Here is a 13,180-nt window from a genome sequence, read left to right as displayed (position 1 = left end):
ATGGTGGGTGGCTAAAATGATTTTAGCTGTTGAAAGACTTTCCTTGTGTACTGGTAAAGAAAGTCTATGAGAGCTGTGAACGTGTCGCTGCACAGAAAAGGTTATTCTTCTGGCTATACTGTATGTAACTGGCACTGCTGCAAAATGGCACTTTGGCTGAGCGCTGAAGGTCAGTGTGCCTGGGAGGAGGAGGGAAACAGACTTTTCAAATATAAAGCTTCCACACCCAGCTGTATGATAGATCTCAGTTTACCCTGTGGTTCATGCAGTCACTATTGTAGCATAGACAACTAGCACCTGCTATTATGTGGGCTGTATTCCTGTGGAACATCTGTGAGATGAGTAGGGTTAGGATTGATATGGCCTGACCAGGGAAAACTCTGGGCCCTGCAGTAGTTGTAAAGTTTTCCCTGGTATGATTGATGTGAGGAACTTACGAAGGAGAAGTCTGGGGCGTTTTGGCAGAGCAGGCGAGGGAACACGGCCTGTCTCTGGACTCTCTCCTCCTCCTCAAACACGTTCCCGTACATGAAGCCATTCATCATGGTGGAGTGGGCGTGCACATCAATGTAGAACTCCAGACCCACCTTCTGTGTACGCCACAAACAAATACACAGACAGACAAACAAAGAGAAATATAGAGGAAGCAGTGGTGTCACAAGTAGAGTGTAAACCTCCTGAATATACACCATTTACACATTTCATAGCCATTGCCATTTCCATCAAAATGTAAAGTTCTTGATTTGACTGAGACTCCTTGCCTACACTGTTTTCATATGCCCACAGCGTGGATTCAACCCGAGCACAAAACAAGTGGGAACAACAACAACCAAGCTGTGTCACACAAATGCTTTGGTTGGCTGTGGAGGGCAGCTTCCTGGGGTGGGCAGCGGGAAGCGGCGGCATGGGAGTGCCATCTGAAAGACGACTCTCAGAGGTGGCAGAGCAGCAGAGGAGAAAGCACAGAGGAGATGACACACCTCCCACAGCGACAGAGAGAGAGAGAGTGAGAGGGAGAGAGAGAGGTGAGGGGGGGGGGGTAAGAATGATAGGATACAAGTCCTATTTTTATCCCCAGTAGAGCCCAGGGATAAAGCTAAAGAGAGGAGTGCTCAGGAGACAGTCTTGGTGGCCCCACACAGAGGAGATATGGAGACTGGCTGGGGGTGACCCCTCCAGATACAGCTGCACAACAATACAACAGTCCAACCCACACACAATCAGGTTTTACTCACACTACCAGGTACTGTAGCTGCACTCCTTCCAACACAGCAGGCTGAGGAGCTGAGAGGAATACACTATGAGAGCCAGCTGCCACACACTCAAGGACACACACACACACATACCGCTACAGCGCATCTCAGATCACATCTGCGTCAGTACACACCTCTCATAATTAATTCTGCCTTTATTTCAGAAGTTTGGCTTTAAAAGACAGAGATAAAAGCAGTGCAATATGGCGATAGAGATTCTTCTAGGGACAGTCTTGTGAAAATCTCCTCAGTTGACAAGGCTGCACAGCAGAGGTGACACAGTGGGGAATAAAAGTTCAGTTTCATGTTAGAGAATTGTAGAATGAAATTCCAGGCCAATCCCATGCTACTGTGGCCAGTGTATAAAGCTCTCTCTCTCTCTCTAGCCGTGGACACGGTGAAGCAGGTGTAATGAGCCCTCTCTCACTCTCACTCCCCCTGACCCCTCATTCCCCAGCACAGCCCAGCACAGCCTCCTTTCACTCCATATTTCTCTTTCTTTCATTCTTTCTTCCCTCTCTCTCTCTCCTTCTCCTCTCATTACACATTCCAGAGCGTATCTCAGTTCCCGGGGGTCATCAGGCGGTAGGGAGGGATGGAGAAGGAGAGGGAGAAGAGGAAAAGGAGGGGGGAGAGGGCGACGCGATGCTTGAAATTCTGCTCACAGCCAAAGCAATTTCCTGGCAAGCGCGGTGCTGTCAGCTGCTCTGATGGCTGGCTGTGAAATATTGTGGCTGGGAGTGGGCCGGCAGCAGGCTCTGGCAGGCAGATCGATTGAGCCCGAGAGGAAGAGCGGGAAACAACAAAAAAGGGAAAAAGAAAGCAAAACACAGCCGCCATTAAGGCAGCTCCATCAGGCAGTTGAAGGAGTTCCCACTTCCCAGTGTCTGCTAGAGGCAGAAAGCCCTCTAATCGGCAACGCTCACCCAGGTAAAGGGAGGAGGGTGTGGAGGGTGTTGGGACTTCGGAACTACCCAGTGGGATTTTTTACACACACGTAAAATGACCCTTCCCCTTGTTAAAGTACAGCTCAAATGATGGAGTACTGTATGAAATGGCATCATTTCCTCTGGCACCAAGCTTCTGCAACGATAAGTATAGCTTGGCTCGACTGCTTTGCTCTGTTAACAATATATATTATGATTCAAAGTGAAATGTTCGCACAGCATTGGGTCGCTTAAATGGCCACGCTCCAATTGTTTACTCCAGAATTATACAAAAGATTCAAGCTGGGAAGACAAAGTGAATCACCAACAGCATCTCCCAGTCTCCAAACAAAGAGTCACTCGATCCTAAGTGGTGATTCCCCTTAATATCTCAAGGACAATGGAAGTACAATGATTCAGTGAAGTTCAATCCAGCCCACAATGTCAACTGCGAGTTAGCATAACATTCTCCTAATGTGCTGTCAATCACAGGCAGACAGGACTGTGAGGCTGGAGCAGTGATTGATTGTTTAATTACCAACCCACTTTGACCTAGAGAATTGTTCATTTGAAATTGTAATCAAGCAATTAGAGGCAATTAAGAAATGTAGAGAAGGAAAGTCAAAAGACAATCTGAGTGTAGAGGCTTTACAAATTATATGTCTCAGAGAGAGAGAGTGAGAGAGGGAGAGAGAGAGAGAGAGAGAGAGACCGGCTTGTTAGGTAGCAGCTCCCTACAACTCAATAGAAGGACTTGGACTCAACTTGGGGTTGCTCCAGTTTAGTTTAATGCGGAAGGTCAAATTAATTTTGTCAGACAAGTACTTATCTGCTGCATATTAATTAGTCTGGGCCATAAACGGTTTGGCTTATCTTAACACAAAATTTTGGGGGGCTGATTTAAGCAGGATTACAGACTAAAGGCAGATTCTCTCACAAAGCCCTTAGCATCAGCAATACCTCTAGAAGAAACCCTAGCTAGGTTCAGTGGAACTTACTGCATCACACGTTTCCTCTCTGCTAACATTATTAACATATAGCTGGTATTCCAACATCCAGGGCACGTAGATTGTTTATACATTTAGAATAACACCTAGAAGTATCCCTGTATGACTGGGGAGCAGAGTTATGAGTGATACAGTGCATTCGGTGCGGTGGGTGGGTCCCAGTGGGATACAGAGAGAGAACAGACGTGGCAGCGCTCAATCCTGTAAGCCCCTCATTCTCTCTCTGCCACAGACTGATTGATGGACGTATTTGTTCCTTTTTAACACAGAGGTGACTTGTAATCAAGCTGAACGGGCACTCAGACAGCACTCTGCAACAGGGCTGTTAATGCTTCGTAAGCAGCTGCATATGTCTGGAAGCCCTGTGTGCCAGGAAAGTCTGTTACTCCATCTATCCACCTCCCAACCTCTCACACACTCTGTGTCTGTTTGGTGGATCTATGCCCCCATTGTGTCACCAAAGCATCTTTAGTACAAACAGCACGAAACTAGAGAGACACCCCAAATGGCTTCCTCTGCGGTGCCATTTTCTTGTTCTTTGCCTGTGAGAGCCAGACAGTTCTGCTTCAAACTGGAATAGGCGGTTGAGGAATTGAAAAGGGGGAGTAATGATGGCGACAAATTGGCCGTAAATCTCTGAAATGGATAAGAAATGGGCCGATGACACCAGAGGACATCTCAACAGACAGACGAAAATAGCATTGTCCCCAAGCGCCCTGAACACAGTAGACAGACTCCCCACAGGAAAAAGGAAAAGAAAGTACTGCCAGGAGGAGGGGGGGGGGGGGGGTTTCAATGTGCAATTTTCATCTAGCAGGCATGACAGGACCAAATACATTTGTTTCAGACATACAATTAATTTTGTAATATTAAAAAGGTCAGAAATGAACCATAGCAATACGGGCCCTTTTGTCATCCTTAACAAATTATCCAAAATGGCGCTATCAGATTGGTGGGGATACATTCACTATGATGAATGTTCTGAGTAATCAGCCAATCAAAAATAATGATTATTCTCCTTTGATAAATGGGCTGGGAAAGCATTGCATTAGTTAGGAGATGGGTCCATTTGTTTCTTCACTCTTCACAGATATATTTTCTTGCTTCACTGACTGTATGAAATTTTTGCTTTTGACCAATGCTCAGCTGTGGATGTGAAATTACAGGATTTTATACAACTGTTCATATGTCCTTACATTCAGATGGTTTCAGAGCTAATAAGGATGTAAGGTGACAGCTTTGCTAAGAAGCAATTCAAATCTGTATTTAATGAAAATAAATCTTTGTCAATCAAGCTTAGATAAATGGCTTTTTAGAGATGATCAAAAAAGGAGGGATCTTTCTCTAATGAAACAGAGATACAATTATACATTTTCCAAAATAAAAAACAAGACTTCTATATTACTAAAAGGGATTAAATAAATGCTGTTGCAGTCTGACTGTCACTGAGCCCTTTCCTAAAGCTAGAGAAATGGCTTCGGTTTGACATTCTTCAAGAGTCAAATGGCCAGTGACAGCTTGGAATCCTCTGCGTCTGCTACCATGTGCCAGCTAGAGGGAAGCGGACAAATAAAGAGTAGCATGTTAGCCCGGCACTGATCTCCTCCTGTTGTCCTCAGACCGTGGCCTTGTAGCCTCATTAGTGGATATGCACAGTGTGAGACAGCAGTGGATGGAGGGCCAGGCCCCTGGCCATAGAACTGGCACTGGGACTGGCATGTGGGAGCCCCAAATCTGAGTGCTGTGTCTGATGTGATTAGCTGGAGAGAGGCGGCCCAGGCCTCTCCTCTGACAGGGCCAGTCGGCCACAGCCAGGGCAGGGGATGGGTTAGGAGAGAGTGGGGCTGATGTGATGTGGGCACACGGCCCTAGTTGGGATTGTACTGTATGGATGGATGTAGTGCTGAGGGTGCTGGGGGGTTAAGACACTGTGAGGTGGTGAAGGGGTGGAGAACTTAATGAGAGTTCTCCTTCCAGCCACTGGATCTGCCAGTGGAATCATAATTACACATGTGGGTAGCAGGCAGGCAGAGGCTCTCTCTCGCAGCCCGTGGCTCTGCACTGAGCTACATGTGCATGTTCTCTATTGGAGTTAGAGTGCATTGGAGTGAGACACTACCGGTTAAAAGTTTTAGAACACCTACTCATTCAAGGGTTTTTCTTTATTTTTACTATTTTCTACATTGTAGAATAATAGTGAAGTCATCAAAACTATGAAATAACACATATGGACTCATGTAGTAACCCAAAAAGTGTTAAACAAATCAAAATATTTGTTATATTTGAGATTCTCAAATAGCCCCCTTTTGCCTTGATGACAGCTTTGCGCACTCTTGGCATTCTCTCAACCAGCTTCACCTGGAATGCTTTTCCAACAGTCTTGAAGGTGCTCCCACATATGGTAAGCACTTGTTGGCTGCTTTTCCTTCACTCTGCGGTCCGACTCATCCCAAACCATCTCAATTAGTTTGAGGTTGGGGGATTGTTGAGGCCAGGTCATCTGATGCAGGCCTCCATCATTCTCCTTTTTGGTAAAATAGCCCATAGACAGCCTGGAGGTGTGTTGGGTCATTGTCCTGTTGAAAAACAAATGATAGTCCCACTTAGCCCAAACCAGATGGGATGGCGTATCACTGCAGAATGCTGTTGTAGCCATGTTGGTTAAGTGTGGCTTGAATTCTAAATAAATCCCAGACAGTGTCACCAGCAAAGCACCCCCCACACCATAATTCCTCCTCCATGCTTTACGGTGGGAAATACACATGCGGAGATCATCCGTTCACCCACACCGTGTCTCACAAAGACACTGCGGTTGGAACCAAAAATCTCCCATTTGAACTCCAGACCAAAGGACAGATTTCCACTGGTCTAATGTCCATTGCTCGTGTTTCTTGGCCCAAGCAAGTCTCTTCTTCTTATTGGTGTCCTTTAGTAGTGGTTTCTTTGTAGCAATTCAACCATGAAGGCCTGATTCACCAGTCTCCTCTGAACAGTTGATGTTGAGATGTCTCTGTTACTTGAACTTTGTGAAGCATTTATTTATTTCTGAGGCTGGTAACTCTAATGAACCTATCCTCTGCAGCAGAGGTAACTCTGGTTCTTCCTTTCCTGTGGCGGTCCTCATGAGAGCCAGTTTCATCATAGCGCTTGATGGTTTTTGCGACCGCACTTTTTTGCTTACTGCATGATTCCATATGTCTTATTTCATAGTTCTGATGTCTTCACTATTATTCTACAATGTAGAAAATAGTACAAATAAAGAAAAACCCTTGAACGAGTAGGTGTTCTAAAACTTTTGACCGGTAGTGTATGTGTGTGAGTATGAGAGTGAATGCAAATGGTGTTGTGTGTTTGTGTCAGAGAAAGAGTCAGAGAGTCAGAGAGAAAGAGAGCGAGAGAGTACCTACAGTATGTACTTGTGTGTGGTGTGGGTTTGGATGTGAGTGTGTGTATGTAGTTTGCAGAAGTGTGAGGGACATGAGTGGATCACTCTGCCATGAAGGAGCCCATCGATCAGAGTGTCAGTGCTAGGGGAAAAGGTTAAACTGAGGGGCGCGCCCCTTTGCTCAGCAGAACGCCCTGGTCTTATCAGGATTAGAAAGTGTAAGAAAGGGCAGATGATTCCCAGGACAGACTCTGACCTTCAGTAATCTAACAACCTGCGTTTCCACTTATAATTAACATGAAGGAAAAAAAAAACACAAGGAACGGTCCTCTAAGAAAGAAAGTGCAAGCTGAATATGGAGTACACAACAGACACCGGCACCTCAGTACTATCTAATGTCCCAGAGACCTACCGTACACGTTACAGAGAGCTGCTGAGTATCAATCCCAAAGCACCTTTCTTTAGTTCCACAGGAGTGAACTAAGCACTAAACTGGAAATAGAGTTCAGAACAGAGTTCAAACCTCAACTCAGGTGTTTTATATACTGAGTGTATAAAACATTAAGAACCTTCATAATATTGAGTTGCACCCCCTTTTTTGCCCTCAGAACAGCCTCAATTCGTCAGGGCATGGACTCTACAAGGTGTCAAAGCGCTCTACAGGGAGGCTGGCCCATGTTGACTCCAATGTTTCCCACAGTCGTGTCAAGTTGGCTGGATGTCCTTTGGGTGGTGCACCGTTCTTTATACACATGGGTAACTGTTAAGAGTGAATAACCCAGCATCGTTGCAGTTCTTGACACAAACCGGTATGCCTGGCACCTACTACCATACCTCATTCAAAGATACTTAAATCTTTTGTCCCATTCACCCTCAATGGCACACATACACAATCCATGTCTCAATTGTCTCAAGGCTTAAAAATCCTTCTTTAACCGTCTCCTCCCCTTCATCTACACTGATTGAAGTGGATTTAACAAGTGACATCAATAAGGGATCATAGCTTTCACCTGGATTCACCTGGTCAATCTATGTCATGGAAAGAGTGGGTGTTCTTAATGATTTGTCCACCCAGTGTAGAGCTAGGATCTATGTGGAATTTCAGCCCATTCTTGACTCTGAAAAGGTTGTATGTTGTGTGCTTCAGGGTGAAGAATGCACAGCCCATACTACTGTATAAAGTTTGTAATACAGATGTTAGAAGCAGGTTGGAGATTGGGACTCACTGTGTCTTGGCTGAGCTGGACAATGAGCTGTTTGACGGCGTGGAGGGTGGGGTGGACCCAGGGGGACGGCTCCTGCCAGTGACGGTTCAGGTCAAAACCCATAAGAGAGCACCTGGAAATGACCATACACATATGAGTTGAATATTTCAGATACCTACAACACTAATGTTGTGGCTGTATGTGTTTATGTATAATTCATTCAATCAGCAATCAATATTTTCTTTCAGATTTTCACTAAACAGTCAATTAGCTTTAACTACCTGATTGTTCTACAAGAATCAATCTGCACATACACTACATGGCCAAAAGTATGTAGACATCCCTTCAAATTAGTGGATTTGCCTATTTCAGCCACACCCGTTGCTGACAGGTATATAAAATCCATCACATAGCCATGCAATCTCCATAGACAAACATTGGCAGTAGAATTGCCCGTACTGAAGTGCTCCGTGACTTTCAACATGGCACCGTCATAGGATGCCACCTTTCCAACAAGTCAGTTTGTAATATTTCTGCCCTGCTAGAGCTGGAAGCAACGTCAGCACAATAACTGTTTGTTGGGAGCTTCGTGAAATGGGCTTCCATGGCCGAGCAACAGCACACAAGCCTAAGATCACCATGCACAATGCCAAGTGTCAGCTGGAGCGATGTAAAGCTCGCCGCCATTGGACTCTGGAACAGTTGAAACGCGTTCTCTGGAGTGATGAATCGCGCTTCACCATCTGGCAATCCAGACGGACTAATTTGGGTTTGGCGGATGCCATGAAAACGCTACCTGTACCAATGCATAGTGCCAACTGTAAAGTTTGGTGGAGGAGGAATAATCGTCTGGGGCTGATATTCATGGTTCGGGCTGGGCCCCTTAGTTTCAGTGAAAGGAAATCGTAACGATATAGCATACAATTACATTCTAGACGATTCTGTGCTTCTAACTTCGTGGCAATAGTTTGGGGAAGGCCCTTTCCTGTTTCAGCATGACAATGCCCCCATACACAAAGCGAGGTCCATACAGAAATGGTTTGTCAAGATCGGTGTGGAAGAACTTACATTAGGGCTTCAGAGTGGGGCAGTGGTCTAAGGCCCTGCATCTCAGTTCAAGAGGCGTCACTACAGTCCCTGGTTCGATTCCAGGCTGTATCACATCTGGCCGTGATTGGGAGTCCCATAGGGCGGAGCACAATTGGCCCAGCATCATTCGGGTTTGGCCGGGGTAGGATGTCATCGTAAATAATAATTTGTTCTTAACTGACTTGCCTAGTTAAATAAAGGTTAAAAAAATAAGAAATTGACTGGCCTGCAGGTCCCTGACCTCAACTCCTGTTGAACGTGGAACAAGGAAGAGCTTGGTTTGAAAAGTTTGTTGTTTGAAAGTGTGTTGGAAAGTTCTTGGTAGCTAGCTAGCTTCTTAGTTTGGATCCAGCGACGCAGTTGGAATCAGTTGCTGGGACTGCTTGTCTCTTTCCAGTGATCCTGTCGACCAAGGATGGGTCTGAGGAGCTATTTGGCGTCGCAGCTAGCTTAGCTGCTAGCTAGCTGCATATCAAGCTAGCGGGGTTTTCTTGAACACAGCCCACGACGCGGTTAGCCATTGTGCCTGGGACCGCGGATTTTCCCAGGTTTGTGGCTGTATAGATCCCTGCTGTTTGTTGTTTTCAATTTTCCCTGTGACCTGCCCTGTCTGGAACTGCGAGGAGTAACAGCGTAACCTAAGTTGCTAGCTACCGTGACAAAGACCAAAGCCGGCGAGAGTACTGTTGAGGACAGTGGTGTCTCTCTGTCACACGCAAAGGATATTTTCAACTAGACCTACAAGCAGTTGTTACAACAACAAAAAAATTGCTGCAAGTGTTTTGTACAAATACTGGTGGATTCTACTAATAAAATAATGGATGACCTAACCAGGTCCAGGACCTGAAGAACAGTTTGCAGTTCTCCCAGGGTCAGCTTGATGCCAAGATCAAGCCAAGATCAATGAAATAACTTTTTGATGACTTTAAATGAAATTATGGGTAGAAAGACAAATTCATCTCCATCTTTTATCGAATCAGATGGCTTACTCATCACAAAACCATTTGATATTGCCAATTATTTTAATGATTATTTAATTGACAAAGTGGGATAACTTAGGCAGGAAATGCAAACAACGAACAGTGAGCAATTGTATTCATCCATAAAAAAAACTAATAATGAAAGTAAGGGAACACCCCCCTGAATTGGACAAAATAACATGGGAACATATTGGCAGAGCACGAATCATACACTCTAATGTAAATACCACCCAAAGCGGTCCATCTCCATCCAAATCATATTGCAATTTTCTTATGGGGATTGCCAATTGTAACACCCCGAAAATCCATTAGATGGTGAGCACGCTCCACCGTGGATTTTCATATAGCAAATGATACACAAGTCAACACCCAAGGGTCAAATTTTGATAAAAGGAATAAAAAAATAAATAATTATCACCCCCTTAAAAAAGTGATTTCTGGACCGTTTTTCGATTTTTATGTCAATTACACATGTATAAGTGCTGTATGAACATACTTTTGACATATTTTATTGACATTATTTTTTGGGTTGCTTTTCCTTGTGCATAAGGCATATGTTTTGTGCATTTGGAATATGATTTCATAGGAAGTCAAAAGTGACATTTAAAAAAAAATTTTTTTGCCAAATGCCATTAGAAATGTGCAAATGAAATGTCCAATTCTTTTTTTTGTCAATTATGAAAGTATTGAATGTGCCAAATCACAGCAAATATCCAATAGATGGCGAGCGCTCTCCGCAGTGAATTTTCTTATTGCAAATGTAACACAAGTCAAGACCCAAGAGTCAAATTTTGAAAAAAAGATATTTTTTTTGAAAACTTATCACCCCCTTAAAAAAGTGGTTTCTGGACCGTTTTTCGATTTTTTTTTCTTCGATTTTTGTGTCAATTACACATGTATAAGAGCTGTATGACCATACTTTTGACGTATTTTATTGACATAATTTTTGGGGTTGCTTTTGCTTGTGCATAAGGCATATGTTTTGTGCATTTGGAATATGATTTCATAGGAAGTCAAAAGTGACATTTAAAAAAAAATGTTTTGCCAAATGCCATTAGAAATGTGCAAATGAAATGTCCAATTCTTTTTTGGTCAATTATACATGTATGAAAGTATTGAATGTGCCAAATCAGGATGTTTGTCCGTTTGCCATGTACGAACATAGGAAGTCGGTTTCCAAACCCAAAAGTCAGTGAACCATGGTCCAAATGGCATTTATACTGGCCAAATTATATATAGCCCTATGTTAAGCCATGAATCAACGTAGATGGTCTATTTGTCATGTATGATGAGGGAGAAGTGGGACTCTGTTGTTTTTAACATTTTTAACGAATTTGACATGCTCAGAATGCATAATTGACTGGCCTGATGATCTCGGGATGGCCGTGCAGTGACTGTGGTTCCTCTCCATCGCTCGTTGTGTTGATTTCATCATGTCAACTTTGGTGATATTTTTTGCTGTTGAATCATATTGCAAATGTGCGTTACAGAAATGCATAATTGACTGGCCGTGCAGTGACTGTGGTTCCTCTCCATCGCTCGTCACCCAGCAAGTCAGCGTCCATCAGTCAATTAGATGTCATTCTGACCCCAAACTGATACCATCTGACACCAAATCCACTTTTTCCAACTCGTATAGAAGCCAACTATCACATATGTCAGAGCAGGCCCATAATTCACAGCGCCTTCAGTTTTAACCATAAAAAAACATAAAACACGTAGTTACGTTCTAGCTGCGGGTCCAGCTCTGACATTATGTGTAGGCCTATGTGAGGCGACCCCGAATCCCAAGTTTCGGCTTGATAGGTCATTCAGTGCTCGAGCAATGGCCTTAATTGGTGCTGAAAATCCACTTTTTCAGGGCGTTACTACGGGGTCCCTGAATGAGCTATCGGACAGAAACTTTGGGGTCCGTCTCTATGGGCCGAGGCGGTTTCAATGCACCTAGTCTTGCGACTCTGGGACATTTCTACATGTCGCCATGTTCGTGATATTCAAAATGAATTGAACATATTGCAAATGCTCGAGGCTGTTTCTCGGTCTGAGAACCTTCTAGAGCCACATAACTCACCATGCACTATCGACTTGAGCTCTAGAACAGGTTTCTAAAGTTTCAGAGCTCTAGGTCTGACGGTTCTTGAATCGTTCAAACGAAAGTAACTATTGCAGGCGCTATAAGCCTTTAAGCCCCACACTGTGTCACTATGGCCTAGCTGTGTGTGTGTGTTAATTTTTTTTTCTCAAATCTGACTGATTGAATGACTGATTTACAGTTCATGAGGGTTACCTAGTCACACATATGAAGTTTTGGAAAGATGTGACTTTTCTAACCCTTCAAAACAGCTACTGTGACCCCTATTTAAGGCACTTCCGGTTGGCACAGGAAGCTTAGAATCGACACACGTTGTCTTTGGGGTAGGCATAAACAGAATCCTGAATTCCTAAGTCTTTACCTTAAGAATTGACTGAATGACACAGGGTTGAGTTGCGTGATTTTCACAATCTGCAGGTTGGTTACATTACAACAGCTTTAGGGTGTTTTTAACAACTTCCGGTTGGCACAGGAAGCTTATAATCGACACACGTTGTCTTTGGGATAGGCATAAACAGAATCCTGAATATTAAGTCTTTACCTTAAGAATTGACTGAATGACACAGGGTTGAGTTGCGTGATTTTCACATTCTGCAGGTTGGTTATATTACAACAGCTTTAAGGTGTTTTTAACAACTTCCGGTTGGCACAGGAAACTTAGAATCGACACAGGTAGACCTCACAGTAACCTGATTGATTGTTATAGAAGACAGGTTCATAAGGCATTCATAACCCACATAGGCTTCAGGTTGAATTTAGGAGAATAGTCAATGTATTCCTATGGGGAGAGAAGTCATTGCACGCTGTTTGATCTAAACACCTTCTTTTCACTCTGAAGGGTTAATGCCACATGGTCAAGGTTAGGCTTGCAAAGATCAGGAGGACCTCAGGAACGCTCCTGAGGTTGAATTGTGCTTCTAACCCTAACGGTTCTCTCGCTGTCACCCAAAAGCACTTGACATTTTGGTTCAGGCTTCATATTTTGTCTACTTATCTTCACGGTTACTGCTCTCAGAGCAAGCTACGGTCAAGCGGGGCGTCTCGTTGAACTCAGCACAGCCTAGAGATAATGGTAATGCCATTGCAGGCTCTGTGTGTCTTTAAGCACTGCACTGTGTCACTCCATCCTTGCTGTGTGTGTGTGTGTGTGTGTGTGTGTGTGTGTGTGTGTGTGTGTGTGTGTGTGTGTGTGTGTGTGTGTGTGTGTGTGTGTGTGTGTGTGTGTGTGTGTGTGTGGGGGGGA

General features: G+C 44.1%; 1 protein-coding gene across 1 annotated transcript in view; it reads right to left on the bottom strand.

Moving 5' to 3' along the window:
• Window positions 1-13,180, bottom strand: part of LOC100286605 (cytosolic carboxypeptidase 6) — a 471,389-nt gene that overhangs the window by 28,098 nt on the left and 430,111 nt on the right. The window contains exons 9-10 of the mRNA XM_014169493.3: window positions 7,798-7,909; window positions 438-590 (exon numbers count right to left, since the gene is read on the bottom strand). Coding sequence (XP_014024968.1) covers window positions 438-590; window positions 7,798-7,909 — 265 coding nt within the window. The remainder of the gene's footprint in view (window positions 1-437; window positions 591-7,797; window positions 7,910-13,180) is intronic.

The sequence above is a fragment of the Salmo salar genome, chromosome 23, assembly GCF_965601325.2.
Source record: "Salmo salar chromosome 23, fSalSal1, whole genome shotgun sequence".
Lineage (NCBI taxonomy): Eukaryota > Metazoa > Chordata > Actinopteri > Salmoniformes > Salmonidae > Salmo > Salmo salar.
Note: the sequence above shows the minus strand (reverse complement) of the source record. Positions and strands in the feature narration are given on the sequence as shown.